Here is a 21,368-nt window from a genome sequence, read left to right on the forward strand (position 1 = left end):
AACACATTTAAAAAAAACAATTATTTACAGATACGAATAGCTAACATCCTTACCTCTGGAATAAGTTGGAAAATTGCGTTTGAAAACAGAGTCCCAATAGCCAGTCCCACAAAGTAGGTCAAAATCTTAGGGAAATAAGGTTTCTTTATCAATGGAGTCAAAGTCATTCCAAGGAGAGATGCCAGATTAATGATCGTCACTGATAGGAATCCATATCCCCAAACTGTAGGTCAGAGGGAGAAAGGGTAGAAATTAATCAGAGCAAATGAAGCCTTACTTGGCATTAAATCTGAAACACATTTCTTCTTTACAAGCTTGAAATAGATTTCTTCCTTAAAACAACAAAATCTTCTCTGTGAAAATCATAGAGAAACCTGGGGAGATAAATGGAGCATAGCAAATATTAACAGCATCACAGCTTGTGTTTTCATCAGTCCTAAATCATCATTATGGAAGCAAAGAAGTTCATAGCTAAAAGGGAATTTGGAGAACATCTAGAAAGGTGATAAACAATCTGCGGCCCAGAGGCTCCAAGCCACATTTGGCCATCTAGTTTCATCTACAGCCAAGTCATAGTTTAAAACTCAGGCTTTCAGAGAACTGGCGAGACAGAGTGAGTTTCAGGGAGAGGATACGGGAATTTGGGAGGAGGATGGGGTGGAGTTGGGTGAGGGTGGGTCAGCTTCAGGGTGACCACAGCTGCTGACACTTCATGAGTCCACAGAGGCTGTGGAGTGCTCCTCCTCAGGGAGGGGCAGCACCTCAGTCTGCCAGCTGGGGCCTCCCAGGACCGGAGTCATCCCAGCACAATGAGCACTCACAAGTGAGGAAGTAGGGATGGGAAGGAGCCAGCTGCATCACACAACTCACCCTGCCAGGCCCAGACTAAGGCAAAAAATATCTATACAGAGGTGACTGATGAGAGAAGGATGTGGTGCATGTTTCACCTTTCTATCCCCAGGGCCTGGCACCCGACAGGTGCTCAATGAAGTGAAAGGATGCTGTCTTAAGCTCTACAGTTAATGGCATGTGTGACCTGTGGCCATGGGGGTGACTTGAGGAAATGGGGAAACCTACTATGTGAACCCAGGACAGTCCTTTATGGCAGTGCTGGCTGCTATAATGTGGCCTCTGGAATTGTGTTTTTGCCTGTGGCCCCACATTGCGCACCATGTACAAGGTGAAAGATTAGAAAACTGACTCTGCATTGCCTTTCTTTAAGCTGGCCAAAAGGTATCTTTAAAAGCTGGACCACTTTTCTCCTGGCCACTATTAGTGGAGTATATTAGTAATACCTACTGCTTAGTGAGTGTTTGCCATGTGACAGACATTGTGCAAAATGATTGACAGTACTAATTCATTTGATCCTCACAAGCCCCTGATGGTAAATACTATCATTAACTCCTCCATACAGTGGAGGAAACCAAAACATATGAACGTCAAATAAGTTACCCAGGTCACACAGATAAGAAGGTGGATTTCAAACCCAGGCAATCTGGTTCCAGAGCCCATGAAATGCTTTATTACGTCTGTAGAGGTCGTCTAATTTCCAAAAAGCCTAAGGAACTCAACAACTGTAAACATTTTATCCCGAATTTTACCTCATGAATACAAGTTTGCTTACCACTATTCTAGGCTAAGCAATTTTATCTACAAACAAACAATTCTATGCCCCAAAACAAACATAGCAAATACCCATTGAGCCTAGAAGGTAGACTAATCCATGGCTCCTGCCAACAAAGAGTCTGTGATCTTTGGCTTTGAGAGCTGGGGAACATCCACTCACACACACTCACACACACTTGCACACATGCATGCACAGTAATACAAAGTAGCATATGCTAAATACCGAATGAAAAGCACAGATTATAAATGCTACTCCATAACCACAAGAATTATCTCAACACTGACCATGACTTTATCTTCTCCAGACAATTTTCTATTAGTTCCAAATTCCTGGCCATGCCCTATAGAGTCATCCATTGGTCTGGTCCACCTCATTCCCATTTATTACCCCATTATTCAAAACAATATTACTTGAGAGGAGGGGCAAGATGGCAGCATGGAGAGGAGTGGAATTTAGTTAGTTCCCTGGAACAACTATTAAACAACCAGGAACAACAGTAAATAATCTGGGGACAACCGTGACTGCCCAAACATTGTACACCAACCTGAATTGGGTGGAATGGCTAAGATCAAAGCATAAAATCTGTAAGTAACTACTGCAGTACTGAGCCAGGAGTTCCCTCCCCCCATAGCAGGCTGAGCTGCAGACCCTCACTGTAAAAGAAACCAGCATTCCCAGAGCCAGCAAATATAGCTCAACCAAGCTCCAAATGGGGTTTTAATTAACAAATGTGGACTGCTGAATACAGGCTACAAACATAGACAAAACCCCTAACAAGCAGAGGCTTTTAGAGCTGACTGACTTTAAAGGGCCACAAAGACCAAGGCTCCCTCTGATTCTTGGGTGAAACTGGGGGGACATGAACTGGTTCTGAAAAGGGGCTTTCTTTCCCTCTATCTTTTCCTCAACATGAGTGGTTCAGTGGAGAAAGCCTCAGCCATTTTCAGTTCACAACTCTCTGACCAAGACAGGAGTGGAAATAACAGAAGTAGCAATTCAAATGTAGAAGATAAATCCCTGGGGGTGTATCTTCCCTAAGAGGAAGGAGGTGGGGCCCAGCTCCAGGGCTGGCCTTCTCTTCAGAATTCAGACCCCAAACTTCAGGTAAAACAGCCAAACCACAAACTAAAGGGGTCGCACCTCCTTACACCAGTCGGGAGCAACAAGCTGACAGGTGCCACCTGCTGGGCAGGTTAGGAAAAGCATAGCAGCTAGAGGCCTCACGGGAAAGCCTGTCATTTTTCTAAGATACACCCTGAATATAACCCCATTCTGAGACCTGAACCCGTTCTGGTCCAGGAAAATCTGATTGGGGTAACCAAGGATACCAAATATCTAGACAACAAAAAACTACAAATTTTACAATAGGAACAACAAAGATATGGCCCAGTCAAAGGAACAAACTTACACCTCAATTAAGATACAGATGATGTTTCACTTTAATGAAACAAACAAAGATTTTCAAAGAAATACACTAAATAAAATTAAAAACCAAATCAATGAGTTCAGGAAAGATATGGCAAAAGAGGTGAAGGGTATAAAGAAAACTCTGGGTGAACATTAGGTAGAAATCAAAAGTTTGGCAAAACTACTGGCAGAATCTATGGAAATGAAAGGCACTACACAGGAGATGAAAAACACAGTAAAGACATACAACAGCAGATCTCAAGAGGCAGAAGAAAACATTTGGGAACTGGAGATCAAGATACCTGAAATCCTACACACAAAAGAACAGATAGGGAAAAGAATGGAAAAATATCAAAGTCTCAGGGAATTGAATGACAACATGAAGCACATGAATGTACATGTCAGAGGTGTCCCAGAAGGAGAAGAGAAGGGAAAAGAGGTGGAAGCAATAATAGAGGAAATAATCAATGAAAATTCCCCAACTTGTATGAAAGACATAAAATTACAGAACCAAGAAGTGCAGCATACCCCAAATAGAATAGATCTGAATAGACCTATGCCAAGACACTTAATTATCAGATTATCAAACATCAAAGACAATGAGAGAATCCTGAAAGCAGCAAAAGAAAAGCAATCCATCACATACAAAGGAAGCTTAATGAGACTATGTGTGAATTTCTCAGTAGAAACCATGGAGTCAAGAAGGAAGTGGTGTGATATATTTAAGATACTGAAAGACAAAAACTGCCAACCAAGAATCCTATATCTGGCAAAACTGTCCTTCAAATATGAGGGAGAGTTTAAAATATTCTCTGAAGAACAGATAAGAGAGTTTCTGAACAAGATACCTGCTCTACAGGAAATACTAAAAGGAGCATTACAGACAGAAAGGAAAAGACAGGAGTGAGAGGCATGGAACACAATTTTGGGCAATGATAGCACAGCAATGTAAGTACACTGAACAAAGAAGACTGCTACTATGGTTGAAAGAGGAAGATTAGGAGCATGTGGGACACCAGAAGGAAAGAAGAAAGATAAAGACTAGGACTATATAACTCAGGAAACCTAGAGTGCTCAACAATTGCGATAAAATGTACAAATATGTTTTTACATAAGGGAGAATAAATGAATGTCAACCTTGCAAGGTGTTAAAAATGGGGTGGTATTGGGGAAAAAATACAATCAATGCAAACTAGAAACTATAGTCAACAGAAACATGGTATTATGCTTCCTTTAATGTAAGAAAGGCAATAAACCAAAGCTAAATTCCTATAAGAGAGGGACATAAGGGACAGGTATGGGACTATTGGCATTGGTGATGCTGTCTGACTCTTTTATTGTACTTTAGTTAAATTCCATCTTTCCTTTCGTTGCTTATTAGCTGTCATTTATTTTTCTCTCTTTTTCTTTTTCTTTTATCTCTCTACCTTCTCTGACTGTTCCTCTCTCTTTGTGGAAGAAATGGAAATGTCCTTATATAGACAGTGGTGATGGTGGTGAATGCATAAATATGTGATTAAACAGAGAACCATCGATTGTTTACTTAGAACATATGGTGGGTGAACAAAACCATCTTTAAAACAATGGGTTGATAAAGAAACCCTGAGGGCACTATATGGAGTGAAATAAGTCAGACACATAAGGACAAATATTGCATGGCCTCACTGATATGAGCTAGTTATAATATGCAGACTCATAGACATGAAATATAAGTTACCAGGATATAGAACAAGGCTAAAGAATGGGGAGTAGTTGCTTATTATAAGCAGAATGTTCAACTAGCTTGAACTTAAGTGTTTAGAAATGGACGGAGGTGTGACGGTAGCACGTTACTGTGATAATCACTAACAGTGCTGAGTGGTGTGTGAATATGGTGAAAAGGGGAAGCTTAGAGCCACATATGTCACCAGAAGGAAAGTTGGAGATTAAAATATGGGAATGTATAAAACAGTGAATCTTTTGGTGGACAATGTCCATGATTAACTGTACAAATATTAGAGATCTCTTTCATGAACTAGAACAAATGTATGACACTATAACTAGAAGTTAATAATAGAGGAGTATATAGGGAAAAAATATACCTATTGCAAACCATGTACTACATACAGTTAGTAGTATTTTAACATTCTTTCACCAACAGTTACAAATGTACTATACCAACACTATGAGTCAATAATGGAGGGGGGGTGGTTAGGGGTATGGGAGGATTTGAGTTTTCTTTTTCATCTTTATCTCTTTTCCGGAGTAATGAAAATGTTCTAAAAATTGAAAACAAAAAACAAAAACAAAAACAAAAAATAAGTATAGTACTATGTAAAGGGGTGGAACTAACCTAGAACTAAGATAAAATCACCGATACAATAGCAAGTATAAACACTGTAGTCAGCAGTTAGTTCTGGGCTGGCTCAACTTCCTTCATTAATAAACGCTAGTGTGCTGTTTTTGTGATTAAAAAAACACATTCTGAATGTCACTCACGTTAATATTGTTTTTTTTCAACCCTTCTTTATAAAATGAAACATTTTTTCATCTGTTCCTGGTCTAAATATATATACATATTTTTTGGAAAAAAAACATTATTAGTAAATGATGTTTTTCAATTTGTATTCCAATGTCTGAATTGGCTTTGATTTGGCCTTAAAGACTTGGCTGACTTCCCTAGACAGTGAGGTAACAGATTCTTTCAGAAAACACAACTCAAACAAGCTCAGGGCAAAAATCAAATTAGAGACTCATTTGATCTCAACTGAGGTGTGCCTGGGGAAGACTGGAAATGGTTCCCCCCAAACACCCTCTTCTCTCCCCACCCTCCAACCCTGTCACTATACTTCTCTGCACTGGTGTCATGGGCCCTTACCCCCTGTTCATTTTTAGACCACATTATTTGGAGTATACGGTAAAAATATTATATCATGGTGAATTATATTGTTTATCAGGAAGTGGTTTAATGATGTTCAACTTAAATTCTATTTTAAGTAATATAACAGCTCTCTTTTTGCTAGTATTTGCCTGATATACTGTTACCATCCCTTTGTTTTTAACCTTTCTATGTTAATTTTATTTGTGACTCTTATAAGCAGCAAATAACTGGATTTTAAAACTCTATTTTGATTTTCAGTCAACACAATAGTCCCTGTATTTTAATAGGTTAATTTAATATGTTTACATTTGTGATTACTAAAATATTTATTTGTTGTTTGCCCTGTCCTTCCTTTCATCTTTTTTCTCTTTTCCAATCTTCTTTTTTCCCCATTGAGTTGATAACATTTTGTTTTTCCTCACCTCTGCCTCTTTTTTTTTCCTTTGCTGTTTTGATTGGTTATAATTTCTGTTTCTGTTTTTTTTAGTGGTTGCTCATAAATTTTTCAAACATATCTTTAACTGTATATATTTTCTAACGAAGTCTAAAGTTTGGGGGTATCATACTCTCCTCCCTTCCTCTAAACCACATGAGGTCCTCTTAAGGCTTGTCACTGGGTAGAACTTCATTTCTACCTCAACAGAGGAGTAAGAGAGAGGAGGGGATCAAGGGTTGAGGGGAAGCCCATGACACTGGAAATGATACCATATGATTCAGTCTCATTTCTTAAATGATATTACTTACTCTCCTCTAGCCTTCCACTTAGAGAGTGTTCTCAGTTCCAGATCTTCCTCCTTGGTGTATATACAAGTAGTTTATCTTAACAAAAATAGCCCACTGCCCCATCACTAGCTTGATGCATTGATTCATTCAACAAATATTTATAATCTTATTGGGTAGGCAAAATATATAAACATTGAAAACCAAAATTAAAATGCAAAGAAGTTTTTAAGTTCCAAATAGAGACAAAACCATATACAAATATTAAACTTAACAGCTTCCCCTGAGAAATCCTGCTCCTTTACCCTTATTCTCTATTTCCTTGAATAGCAGAAACATCAGGATCAATTTCAATCTATCATTCTCCACCAGCTGATTTCCATAGACAATTCACAGCCAAACCCTATCAACTCTGCCTCAGAGATATCTCTCACCCCCTGCTTCTCCATCCTCATGTCTTCTGGTGAGTCCGGGCCCTCCTCATTTCTCATTCCCTCATCTGATTTATGATGACACCATCCTGTCTTGTCTTCCTACTCCATGCTGACATGGCCACCAGACTTCTTATACCAAAACACAAATCTGATTATCTCATGCCCATATTCAAAATGACCCTTCATAATCTAACTCCCACACAATCTATCCAGTTTTATATCCCCCTCCTTCCAACATGGCCTTTATCCAGACCCAATGTTTTCCAAACACAGCATTGCCTTCACACTTGTGTTCTGTCTTGAAACACTTGTCTATCCTCTTTGCCTGAGAAACTCAGACACAGCTCTCTAAGCCAACTCAAAGACCTCCTCTATGAAGCCTTCCTGGCTTTTCCAGTCAACAATCCCTTGGTTGTCAATATTTCCATACCTCTTTTCTTAAGCTTATAGGTCCACTTACCATTTGCTGGGTGCTACAGTAATTTTATTACCTATGTTTGTCTACATCGTATAGATTGTAAGACTCTCAGAGATAGAGGCTATGTTTCATTTATCTTCAGTGCCTAGCAAATTGCCCAGCAAACAGGAGGCATTCTTTGCTAAATGAATTATAAATAACATATTTGAAGGCACAGCCCAGAATTCTTTCAAAAAACACACACAAAACAACAATTCATCTGCTTATTCAATCTTTCAAAACTTCCTTGTTCTTGTGCACATTTATCTGAACAACTTGGGGAACTGTTGCAGTGTAAGTCATCACACTCTAGGCATACTCATAGTTCCCTTCTTGTATTAAGACAGTATTCAGAAGATCCATTCATCCACTCAACTGGGATACCAAAAAATGAATTGGTCCAAAAATATTCTTTGGACCTCTACATATAGTCATAGGACTCCCTCTAATAATCTGTTTCAGAGAGGAAATTTCTCCCAGTGTCTTCTTTTTATCTCATTTAAGCCTTACAACAACACTATGAATTAAGTAATATTATTATTTTTTATTTTACCAGTGAGGAAACATGTTTCTGGTCTTACCTGCAAACACCCCTGGCCTAAATACATAAGCTTCAATTTTCACCTGGCTAATATTCTTATTCATTATTTGAACTAAACAGTAATTTGTGACTTCACAAAAATAAAACTTAAGCAATTTTGGACCTGTAAATTAGTGCTAAAATGTAGTTAATCTATCTCCCAGAGAATTTAATAAATCATCTAGTTTATTACACTCATCAATATGAATTTACAAAATGCCTGAAAGGCAACTTAAAAAATCACAAAATGTAAGATCTCTGAGAAATAAGACTATTATATCTGCCTACTGAAATATCAATGTAAATATGCTCATAAAATCCTTGTATGATGATTCCTTTGGGTCACTTTTATTTTGGTTTTCCATTCCTTTGTATGAGCTCAAAATTGACTCTGTAATAAATGAACTTTTACATAAACAATCCAGAGTACTTAATTATTTCCAAAATTTTTTCCTTGAGGGAAGAAAATAGGCTTACACAGGAATCAAGGCATGGAGTGAACTCATGAATCCATTTATAATTAAAAAACATTCAACAAGGCACCCAAGATCACCCAACTCCACTAAAACAATTAAGATATCATGCCAAATAAAAGCAATATATTGGCAAATTAACATCTTAATTAGAAATAACAAGTACTCTACTAATTTCCCTTTTTCTTCAGAAACTTTTCCATCTCTTCTCCCACCCAATCCCACCCACTCTCCAGCTCCATTTCAAGTCCTAAAATAACATGTACCTAAGAGGCATTTCTCTGTGTATCAAGACCTTTGTCCAAATATTTGGTTCCTTTCTGATTTTGTGACTTATTGTGAATTATTGATTTTCCTATTTTATGACTTTCCATTGTTGACCCTAGAATTCTCTCTCTTACCTCCTGCTTCCCAGTTTCCTGTTCCTACTTCCTGGTCCCAGCCTTGTTCCTGAGATAGAGTAAACTGGCCAACTGGGGTTAAAAATATTTTCAAAAACCAGTAAATAACCTGCACAGAGTAAAGAATTTGCTTTTTCTTAAACCTCATCTTCTGCACCCAGAATTATGTATATATTAGATATATTTTATTTATCAGACAGATATATAGCACTTAACTATGTGCCACACAGTGTCTAAGTGCTTTCCAAATATTAATTATTTAATCCTATAGTAATCCTATGTGAAAGGTAATATTATTAATCCTGTTTCAGATGAAGAAACTGATGCAGAAAGAGGTAACATTACATGCACAACATAGCTGGGAAACGACAGATCTGGGATTTGAGTACAGGCAGACTCACTGGAATCTGTGCTTTACAATGCTACACTATTAACACAGTTGGTACATTATAGCATTTGCTCAGCGGTTTTGCGTGTAAAGTGCAAACTGTATTAAAGTTAAACAGACAGACTTATCAACATATTCTCATTTAGTCCACCCTAGCAAAAATATCTTCTAAAATATTAGCTCTGCAATTATTATAATTCTTAAAATTGCTAATTATATTTATCAGAATTGTGCTTGGTGCTTTTACTCTTTGTATATATAAACATACACTATGAAAGATATAATGGATTCTGAAGCCAAGATTGCCTAGATTGGAGCCTGGTTCTACAACTGAAGTTTACGTAATCTTGGGCAAGTGATGTTAAGTTCTCTGTACCTCAGTTTCCCAGATTGTAACAGGGATGATAATGCCTACTTCACAGAGCTGTATGAAAATTAAATGAGTTCATATATGCTAAGTACTTGTAACAATGGTAAGTAAGAGCTAGCTGGCTTCAACCTACTACTTCTCTAATTAAAACAAAAAAAGATTTTAAAAAAAGAGCTGGCTATTAGCGTTATTGCTGTCAATTAATGTTATTAGTGTTATTCTTATAAAGAGAGATCTAAGTTGTCACACATACACAAAGGAATCCAAAAGTAAGTAAAATAACTATATCCTTTGCTGACTCTTCTTTCCTTTTCTTTTCCATTTATAATCTTTTTATATTCTCTAGCTATACCCTCATTAGATGGGTTCACCCAAACCCATGGCTATAAATACCATCTCTAGGATGACAACACTCCAGCCTCACCTGCTCCTCTGAGCCCTAATTTGTGCATGCCACTGCCTACCAGACATCTCCAGTTACAAATCTGTGTCAATATCTCAAACTGAGAATGTCAATAATAATAGTCTTTGGATATCCACATGCAAAAGCATTACTTTGGATCCCTATCTCACACCAAATTTTAAAAACTTAAAATGTATATTTCCTTCATGGCACTCATCACTCTGAAATTATTTACTTGCTTGTTTGTTTAAATGTTTATTATCTTTTTCTCCACCACACTGTAAGCTTTAAAGACGGAGGGAATTTTTCTTCTTGTTCATTACTGAACCCCAGTGCATAGAATAGTGCTTATCAAGAAGTTCAATAATTATTTATTGAATAATTACATGAATGAAAAAAATGAGAACTGAATAGCCATGTGGGGTAAGTTAGCAATTTGGGAACACCAAGAAATTGCACATAAATGGTAAACAGAATCCCTAAACAACTGGTATATCTCATTTTTGAAAGTACCCTTTTATAGGTATAAGCATGTGAACTATATATTAAACACACACTTGTTTCCTTTACAGATTATTCCTTAAAAATACAGTATCTTTGGCAATACCATTATAGGCACTTAAAATAGTTAGCATTTTCTTCCAGTTATGAAAATTGCTCAGTCCCTTAAGATTTAATCTCAAAGCATGCTCGTTCCTATATCCCTTCACTGATAATTACAGATAAACTAGCAGGTTTTAAAATAATATGATACGGAAAAGTAATGGAAATCAATTTATCAATTATGAGCCAAATATTTAATAAATATTCCATTATGAACACCATAAAATATATTTTGTTAAAACTCAAGAATTGAGTTTTATTTAGGTTTTTAAGTGGTAGCAAGTATAATTTTGACTTGACAAAAAGACGAGCATAATTTATGAAATTTGAACAAGTTCTAATTATTCTTATTCTAAATACTTTTGAAATTTTACCAAGGATTTTTATGTAGATTAATTAAAAGCAATAAAGTGGGGGAGCATGTTAACTTCATTTCAGACTTGCCCATAGACTTAAAACAAATAGAAGAAAAATCTTCTGACATACCTTCTGAAAGACTTGGTCTTTTGTTGTGCTTTGGTCGATCCTCACAAGGGTGCAAGTTCAACTGCTGTAAGACAGCTGGACAGATGACAGAGAAGTTAGAGCTGGTTATCTGTGTAGAATTTGAAAATCCATGAAGGGAAAATATCTCTTCAGCAGATAAACACTGAAATAGAATAAACAAAGTAAACAATATGTGTTAATATAATAAATGCATGCAAGCAAAGATACTATAGGCACAAAACATTTCATCTATATGGACATCACTAAGTCTTTAAACAAAAGTTCACTCCAGAAGCGTATTGGCCCCTAAAAATTGTAAAACAATCCAAATCTCTTTAAACCTAGAAACCAGAAAAATAGCAAAATACATTCTAAATCAACTGTCTGCCTAGATCAGCCACAAAGAAAAGGACTGGGTTTAGGGTGTTTGAGGACTTCTAAAAATTAAATGCAGTCAGTAGCATTCAAACAAAGGACTTAAAAAAAAATTCTATATTTTCTACATTTTTAGCCTTCTCTCCCTGTTTACTTTTTCTTTAGTTTTACTGGACATTTTATGTGGGCTTTTGGAGTGGTCCTCTATAATATTTCTTGTAGACAAATATCTGATTCCCTTACAGTTTCATAGTTAAGAAACTCATCCCTCTTCCTAGACAGCAATAATTCCAATACATAAAAAAGTGTTCAAAAATATGTCTTTAGCACAATCTGTTGTTTGCTAAAGTCTTATTTGCTCAGTATGGTGGATAAAGCTTTTCTGTACTATCTGAGGTTTCTAAAATAGTGCTGTGTGCTTTAGAAATTCATTAATTATTAATGAGGAATAGAATTTGCATTACCAAAAATTCTTTGCTCAAATAACTTTTTAAAGGTATCATTTTCCTCTGGACACATTTTAACTGTAAGTCTTTTCTTCATGCATTTTTTAAGAAAAATATAAGAGAGAATAAATGTGCTGCTAATGCCAATAAATATCTCAAGAATTACAGAGTGTGAAAAATATTCATTCAAAAAAGGAGAGTTTGTCTCTAATAAACAAAATTTTAAAAAGTTCTTTGTGAACTTCAGTTAATAATTAAATCCTACTATGACTTTAGTTATGAATGGGATTGAGAATTCAAAAGTTGATTTTGTCCCAAAGTAATTTGGGCAGAGAATAAAAATATATTTGCAGGGCCCCTCTGAGGAACTGGGGGAAAATGCAGAGATGTGGGACTTCCCCACCTGGGTTATAACTGAAATTCTCACAAACATTGAAGATTACCAATGTAATAGGCTGAGCCCAGGATCTTGGAGCTTGCCCTTATGAAGCTTCTTACTGCAAAGGAGAGGCTAAGCCTATGTACAGTTGTGCCTCAGAGTCACCCCCAGAGAATCTCTTTGTTGCTCAGATTTGGCCCCTCCCTCTCTCAAAGTCCACTCAGCAAGTAAACTCACTGCCCACCCCACCCACGTGGGGGCTGACTCCCTGGGGTGTAAATCTCCCTGGCAAAGTTGGACATGACTCCCAGGGATAAGCCTGGACCCAGCATTGTGGGATTGAGAATATCTCCTTGACCAAAAGGAGGAAGTGAAATAAAACTAAAGTTTCAGTGGCAGAGAGATTTCAAATGTACTCATGAGGTCACTCTGGAGGGTATTCTCATGTGCTATATAGATATCCCTTTTTAATTTTTAGTGTATTGGAATAGACAGAAGGAAAAATTATATGATGATACTGTGAATAATTTGACTGTACACTGTGGATGATTGTATGGTATGTGAGTATATCTCAATAAAACTGAATTTAAAAAAAAGTTGATGTTGTTTTACCACAAGGTGCTGTAATTACCTTCACAACAGAAACAATGAAATTAGAGATCTCAAAAATTTAATACCATTATAAAAGGATGAAAAAGCAACAAATACACCAAGATATATGCAGTTGTCACAAGCCAAAACAGCAATTGCCTTAAAGAAAATGCACATTTAGAGCTTTTTTGAATGTCTCCTTTGGGTTCATAATGATAGGTGTGCACCATCCCTGAAAGAGGAGGTACCAAACTCAATTCCCTGTTAACAGACTTCCCTTTGGCCTAAAATAGAGTATAATAACCCAATGGAGGGAGAAAATGGCTCTACAGCCAAACAGAGAAGGGGAAGTGGGTATAGTTTTATCCATCAGCATGAAGTCACCCAGGAGCGTAATTGCAGGGCTCAAAAACTACAGAGCGGATGTGGTTCAACTGCCCACTGCATGATTCCAGGAATAAACAGGTGTAGTGGTACAAACACAAGGCTGCACTGTTTCCCTGCAAGGAAGTCTTAGCCTACTTGTACTTCAAGTTCCTCCAACTATAAAATAGGAGGAAAAGGGGAGGCTACCTAGATAATCTCTAAAGTTCTCTCAGAATTAACATTCTAAGACTTCCTAAAACTTGATGACGGTTAAGCAGTTCTTTTCAGACTCAAACTGTGACTGATCTGTGGGTCAGGAAATCCTTTTAATGAGTTACTGCCAGCATTTTTTTAATGAAGTAAAATAAAATAGATTAGAAACTATAGAGCATACCACACATAACAAAGGTACATATTGCATAGTCAACCCTGAATCTCAGTTACACATTACACATGTACGCACAAATGTATAGTGGATCATAAAGCAAAATTTATTTCTTACTATAAATGGCAGTCAAGAGTTTGAAAATCACTGCCCAAATTGTCCAATTTACAGCTTTAAAGATAGTCTTCTTCTCGATTGTTAGAAAAAGCAACAGTGCTGTCAGATGAATATAGATAAACAACACTGGAAGAGAGCCTTCTTTAGAGTCTTGACTATCTGACAGAATTTGTGCAGCAGGTTTGACTGTGCAGGTGGTCATGGATAATAGAACTTTGACAGTGACAACTGCTTAATCAGTGGAGAGGTGACAAAACTCAAGTCTTTGCATTGTGATACGAGAATGAGAACAGAATACTAACAGGACACTAAGAGGGGAGGCTAAACTGAATCAGTCACAGCCCTGATTTACTTAAAATAGCTATCTCCTGGCAAGTAGAATGCATAATTTTGGACAGCAGCTTATTTTGATTTCAAACAATCTTGATTTTTATTATAAATGATTTATCAAAGTTGAACCCGAAACAAAAGAAAGCAGATGTCCAAGAAAGGGTGGTGTCTCCCAGAGCAGGGACAAACAGGATGAAAGCATTCAAACAAAGGACTAGTGAATAGTGATGATGAAACAAAACCGGTTGAACCATTAGCCAAGAAAGTTCAAACACCCTCTTCACCTCCAAAACAAACAACGTATAAATTATGGCAACAGAGCAGGAGCTCCAGGTCTTCTCAGAAAACAACTCATGGTGATAATTCTGACTTGTATGTACCTTAATACAACTCTGTGCACTTTCTCCTTCACAATTATGCACTGACAGCATTTCTTCTTTTCATCTATTCGTTTTTCACAGCACTGCTATTCTTGAGAATGCCACCCTGAGTTTGCTGTGGCCTTCTGAGCTTTGTGCTAACAGAGGCAAAATTCCAGCCTGCAGACACTCTAATATCCAGCAGGTTGCCTGTTTTCCTAAAGACTTTTTCTAAAATTTGACTAAAACTCCTATTTTCTAGTATCTTGCCACATTAAGGTCACCTCAGACGGGCTCTAGATACATGCAATGCCCAAGTAAGGTAAGAGGTTAAGAGGGTTTAAATGCATATTATAAACAAAACCTCAAATTATACTCAATTATACTTGTCACAGCCCAAGTGGGCCTTTGCTGCCGAGAGGCCAAAGAAGACGTGGGTATGTTCAGCAGCATGAACTTTTATTCAGGGCTTACTCACAAGGAAATGGAAGTTGGTCACATTGCCTGGATTCAGGAGCTGCTCGGAATGACGGCGGGTTCAGAGCTCAACGTGAAGATACTCCGCAAAAGCAGGGGGTGCCAGGGAGTGGTTTATAAGGGTTAGGGCAAAGACATTCCAATGGATATGAGAGCATATGCACAGGAGTGGGGATGGGGGGTCTTGTGCCTTAGGGAAGGCTCAGCTGTAGTCAACAGGGAAGAGGAGAGGACTATAGATTATCTTGTAGACAATAGTATCTCAGGAAGTTTCAGGGAGGAGGTAAGCTATAGATTACATTTAGTGCCAGAGGCCCGATCCTAAAGGGAGAGAGTAGGTCAAACCTTAACTGTCCTAGGTCAAGCAAGCTGCTGTGTGCACAGGCTTCGAGGCACTTGGGGAAGGCCCTGGGCCCTGGGCTCCCACAATACTCAAAATCATTTTAACTAATTGTTCCATGCATTTTTTCCTGCTGCTTTCTCTACTCCTTCTTCCTCACCAGCTCTGACTAGACAGAAGTGTTTCTGCTTCTTTTCCAGTCTGTCTTTGTGTGAATCCTGAGTGCTGCTGTGGGACGAGGCAGGGAGAAGATTGAGTGATTCAGCAAGTTCTCTGTCCAGTATTTTTACACAGTTGAAATCTGCCTATAGTAAATGCCAAGACCTGTGGAATGATTTGAAATTATATAGCTTGGATATCAAGTATAGTAGCCATGTAATTATACAATACATTGCATACATTCTTGCCATCATTCAACAAGTATTTATTGAACATAAAAGTCTGAGTCTACAAAGATAGTGAAACCGAGGCTGGAACTCAGGCCTGTCCCTAAATCCAGACTACCTCCTATCCCAAAGATTGTGCTTCAGAAATCAAGGACTGAGGCTACACTTCTGCCCATGTTATTCCCTTTGCTTGGGCCACCATCTCTATATTGCCAGAGTCTAGAATGGTGCTTCACACAGAGTAGGTATGTACTTAATGTTTGCTAAATGGAACAACACCAGACTGCCCTTTTCCCACCTAAGACTGATCAGGGACCAATTAAATGGAAGCTGGTATCCAGGGCTTTGCCAAACAGATAACATTTGTCCCACACTTTCAGGCTTTTATCAAAGGAAAATCAACTTCCTAAAGGATGTATATAATGAAAATTCTCCCACTGACTGTCTTCTTCATTGGTCCAGTATCTAATTTTACACATTAAGACATTTATGGATTATCTACTCTGCTGTGCCTTGCCCTATGTAAGATGTGATATACAAAATAAAGTTCTATGTGGGGAAAAATAAAAGCCTGGGTATAATATTGATGGGAGAATGGAAGACATGGGAAGCTGGAAGATGGCAACCAAGAAATAGTACAAAGATAACTAAGCCATTGTACCTTCCGACAAGAAACCTAAATAACTGTGGCAGAAATAAATAATATACAACAATACCTATGAAACCAGAGAAAAGGTGATAAATTCAGAAAAGACATAATGATAAAGGACTAGGTGAATTCACATGAGGGAGAAACGATAGAGGAACTAACCAGAAATTACTTTAAGGATGAATTGGGGCAAAGTAGAAAAAGGATACTGTTACTGATGTAATCAGGGAATCAAGGAAGAGAAAACATACTGGGAGCAGAAGGGGTGGCAAGTCTGAAATGGGCATTTTAAGTTGCATCTGGGACACCCAGATGGAAATGATCAGGGAACTTTCTCTAAGAATGGAAGAGGCCAGAGTTGAGGATGTGGTTGTCTTCTGCAGATAATAGCTGAAAGAGAGATCATCAGGAGTATAGAAAGGAAAGTAAAAGCTTTGAGGATACATATATAATTTGTGCAAAGTAGGAATGAAACAAGAAAAAGACAGCGTAAAATAAGCTCAAAACCTAGTAAATAATCTAGGCCAGTAAAATGTAGTGAATACTATTGTTTTGGCCTGCCTGAGATCCCTTCCCCATCTTCCAATATCAGACTGCTTTACTGCCAAGGGAGACCGATCCCATGTGATTTAGGTGGGACTGACCAGGGAACGTATGACCCAGACCTGCCCACTCTTTAGTAGATCTATTGATCTACTAGCATTGCTAAACTTGTAGATCACGAGTCTGGGAGCTCTTCAAGCTATTTTTTCCACCATGTGAATGGAAGCTCACCAAGAAGTGGAGAAAGACACATATCCAAAACTATCAGCAATTTCCTGGATACATCCATATCTAAAGTTGATTTTGACTTAAATCGTTAAAGTTGATTTTCTTTCATTTTCAAAGCAGAATCCTGATTGATAAAGAATAATATTGAAAAATTTTTTAAAGCTCATGAATGAAAGCTACATCTAGAACTTGTGGATTTGGGATGTAAATATTTATTTATTAGGAATGAATTTTTCCACTTTCATTTTTCCTCTTTGATAAAGGAATTCCTTGGGTAGAGTGATTTATTTTTTCAAATCTCCAGTTAGTGTTAATTATTTGTGTTAATCATGGTCAGAAAATAAGATAGCATAATTTATGCATTACTGACTGGCATTTACTAAACTTTTCTTCATTAACCAAGTAAATGATGATGATTTTGCAAAGATGTAGGCTCTTAAAAGAAGTCATTCCCTTCCAGATGTGGTATTTTAACCTTTTTCAACCTTCTTTGTCATTATATTATTAAAATCAGCTATGGCACTTTTGGTTACTGTGATCTTTTATAGATGCTAATGATGGACTAACTAATAAAAATGAATTTTGTTCGGTTTCTCCTTTTTCCCCTAATATTGTTTGCTGTTGGCATTCTGATGCTATATTCTTCAATATATAAAATTCATGATTGTTATACAACTTTATAGTGAATTGAATTGTCTCTCTTGTCAATATAAAATAACCCTCTTTGACACTTTTAGTGCCTTTTTGCCTTAAGTTCTTTTTCTTCCAATACAGTGTTCCACTTTTTAAAGCTTCTTCTTTTCTTCTTCCTTTTCTCAACACATGTGCTGCTATTTTCCCAACATGGCTATCTGTGCAACCATTAAATGATACAAAACAATAAGATCACCCTGATCCTGTACCCATTAATGACGTATCATCTGACTCAAAAGTCACCCCAGAAATAAAACAGATTAGCCCATCACTCTGTGCCCCTTTTTTTCTTACTTATCTCTCATTTATCTACAGAAATTCTTTAAACTTGGTAAAAAGCCTTATGTCTCAAAGGAAAGAAGATATATAAATGTTATGAACTTTTTCAAAATGTCTTAAATAATAGAGCTGAAATTTGTATTTAAATTTTTAGATAAAAACCTTGAATTAAAAAAAAAAAAAAGTCACCCCCGAGCTGGTTTCAGATTCTGTTTTGCAGGGACTGTGATTCTGTGGGAAGTTGAACAGTTCACATTCCCAGTAAAGACCACTGCTAGATATGGCTGTATTCTCCCTATGGAGAGAATCATCGTCCACCAATCTCTTCAAGTTTTCCTCCTCTTCAGTTCCTCATCAAAGTTTACTCATTGTTATAAAGGTAAGCCCAAAATTTCCTAAGGAAATTTCTAGAGAAAATGAACACTCTAGAAAGATAATCTCAGGGTTGCAGGTGGCTAATCAACTGATCCCAACTTCATTTCCTTAAGATTCATCTTTCCTTTGGGTTTTCTTAAGCTTTCTCCTGCAGCCACTAGGATGCTAGTACATTCCCACTCTCCCACCCCTAACCATCCCCCCAAAGGCACATCTCACACATTCACTCTCAAAGCTCTTCCTCAAGAGGGGAAAGAAAGCTCCTTTCCTGGATGTATTACTTAAAGGAGAGAGATGCCTTGTTTTATGATCTGTTATTAAGGGAAAAAGACAATTTTAAAACAATATGTATAGAATGATGCCACTGCTCATTATAAGGTTAAACAATCTGGAGAGTTACAGTAATGAAATTGTAGGTGGTTTTTATGTCTTCCTTTCTGCTTCTCAATATTTGACAGTTTTAGACAATGTTCATGTATTTCTGCTTCAATTAGAAAAATAAAATTAAATTATGAGTTTCTCTTTTTTTTAACTAAGAAAGACTGGAAGTTGTTTAAGGTTTTACTAAGGAAAAAGAGAAAAGAAAAAGAAAATTTGAAAACTACAATATGCTTTTTAGAAGACATTTACAAAGTTTCCTGACTTTCCCATAACTATTAACAAGTTTCCCAGCCCTGCCCCATTCCATATTCAATTTCTCAGGACCCACTCACCACAAAAACCTGGTACTGTGTCAGAGCACAGGCACTTGGTCTGGATTCCTGACTCTCTAGCCCTGCCTTGCCTCCAGGTGCCACTCTACCTTCTGCTAGTAAGGTGGTCCCTTAGGCTTTCCTCATTTGCTGCATTAAGGTTCTTTGGTGTCCTCAGTCATTTTTAAGAGTACAAAAGGGTTGTAAGACCAAAAAGTTTGAGAACCTACTGCATAGGAATAACACAAGACAAGGCCCTTATACCACTTAACTAAGGAGTTACGAACTTCTTATCTAATACACCTCTCATTGTGTTTATCCTAAAACCCCACAAGGTTGTTTCTACTTCAGGATGTTACTCTTCTACCCAAACCCCCACCATAAAAGAAACAAACGATAAAACTTCACAAGTGCATGCTTCTGCCAAGAGGATCAAGTCCTAACACTTAAAGACCCTCAGTTATCTCTCTCCAACCATTCTTTCCCTAGAATTCTGATACACAGCCTCTAGACTTACCCAACTCCTAGCTATCCTAAAAGGCCCATTTGAATCCCACCTCCTCTGTTACTATCACTATGATCACTGCTTCCTCTTTAGGCTCCTATGTCTATAGTATTTATTTCTTTAGCACTTACTGGGTATTTCCTTGTGTTATTTTCTGTTTGTGAAAGTTGATGATCTCTATTTAATGAGGTCATAAACTTCTAAAGAGGATTAACTTATTCCTATCTATATCTTCCTCATATCTAGCAGAGTTTGGGGCGTGAGACACTTAAATTATATACAATTGTTAACTTGATACATTTAAGAAATCTTTCTTTAATGAAAGATTAGAAACTAGCACATAATGTCTGACAAGTTTTTCCCAGAATCAACTCTGTGTAGCCCTAATACTACAAATAAGACAATACTGACACCAGTATTTCCAAATTCCCCTAATACAGCTATGGACTATGGAGAAAATCCAAGTTGAAATCAGTTGGAAAATATTCTGGGAAATTCAGAAATTAGAAGGAATAAAAACTTTATTTCCTTCTATTTAGATTATGCACAGCAACTAGGTTGACTGAACTAATTTGGAAAGTTTGGTTGGCATAAAATTTTTTATTGTAAAGTTTGAAGTCATTTATCAAGCATTCATTCATTCAACAAATATTTCCTTAATATCTACTATAAGCTAGACACTAAACTAGTTACAGGAATAGAGAACGTGATAGAGATAAACCCACTTCCTAACCTCACAGATCATACAGACAATTGGAGGATTTAGATTAAAATGTAAATAATCAAAGCAGGGTGTGGTAAGTGCTAAAATGGGATATGCATGAATGTGAAGAAGACAGGGTAATTAACCCAGACAGAGGGAATGGGATTGTCAAAGTCGTCCTTGAAAAAGCAATATCTAAGGTGAGACTTACAGGAAAATATAGAAGTAAGGTTGGAGAAATATAGACCTGGGGGTATACCTGCAGGGCTCAAATGCCAGGTGAGAAGTCTAGACTTTATTGTAATGGTAATGAGAAGCCATTTGAGGATGGTGACAGGATCAGGTTGGCATACGAGAAACAATAACTCTGACAGCATTGTAGAGAGTTGAAAGGGGTATGGGGCAAGACTGGCAACATAAGGGGCATTTATTGAGCACATACAGCATGCCAGGCACAAGACTGAATGGTTAGATACAGTATCTGACTTAATCTCCACAACAGTCCCACGAGGGAGGTAATATTATCCTCATTACACAAAAGGGGACACTGGAGTTTAGCAAGATAAAGAGCTAGTGGGCAGTTACTGTGCCAGGACTTAGGGACGCACTCGCTATGGGAAGTAAAGAAAGAGGAGACGAGAATAGCATCCAGTTTCTCAGTTTGGTCAACTGAACAGAAGGTGATGCCGATTGCTGAGATTGGCAAAACAAAGAATTGCAGGAAGGTTTTGATGGGGAAGGAGGATGAAGCTGAAGAGTTCCATTTAGGACAGGTTTAGACATGCTGAGTTCGGAGAGGGAGATGGAATCAATTGCGAATCAACTGCATATCAATCACAGCTGGGCATGCAAGGCTAAACCAAGCTGACCTATTTCGAAAGAGTCTACAGAAAGATGTTAAATGTAGCTGTAAGAGTGACTGAGGTTGTACACAAACTCAG

The 21,368-nt window shown here is 37.4% G+C and overlaps 1 protein-coding gene across 3 annotated transcripts in view; it reads right to left on the reverse strand.

The window, feature by feature from the left end:
- SLC39A8 (solute carrier family 39 member 8) overlaps nt 1–21,368 on the reverse strand; it is an 84,343-nt gene that overhangs the window by 52,442 nt on the left and 10,533 nt on the right. For all 3 annotated transcript variants that reach the window (XM_037830350.1, XM_037830348.1, XM_037830349.1), the window contains exons 3-4: nt 11,210–11,372; nt 54–223 (exon numbers count right to left, since the gene is read on the reverse strand). In XM_037830350.1, the coding sequence (XP_037686278.1) occupies nt 54–223; nt 11,210–11,372 (333 nt within the window). The remainder of the gene's footprint in view (nt 1–53; nt 224–11,209; nt 11,373–21,368) is intronic.

This window comes from Choloepus didactylus, chromosome 3 (genome assembly GCF_015220235.1).
Source record: "Choloepus didactylus isolate mChoDid1 chromosome 3, mChoDid1.pri, whole genome shotgun sequence".
Classification (NCBI taxonomy): domain Eukaryota; kingdom Metazoa; phylum Chordata; class Mammalia; order Pilosa; family Megalonychidae; genus Choloepus; species Choloepus didactylus.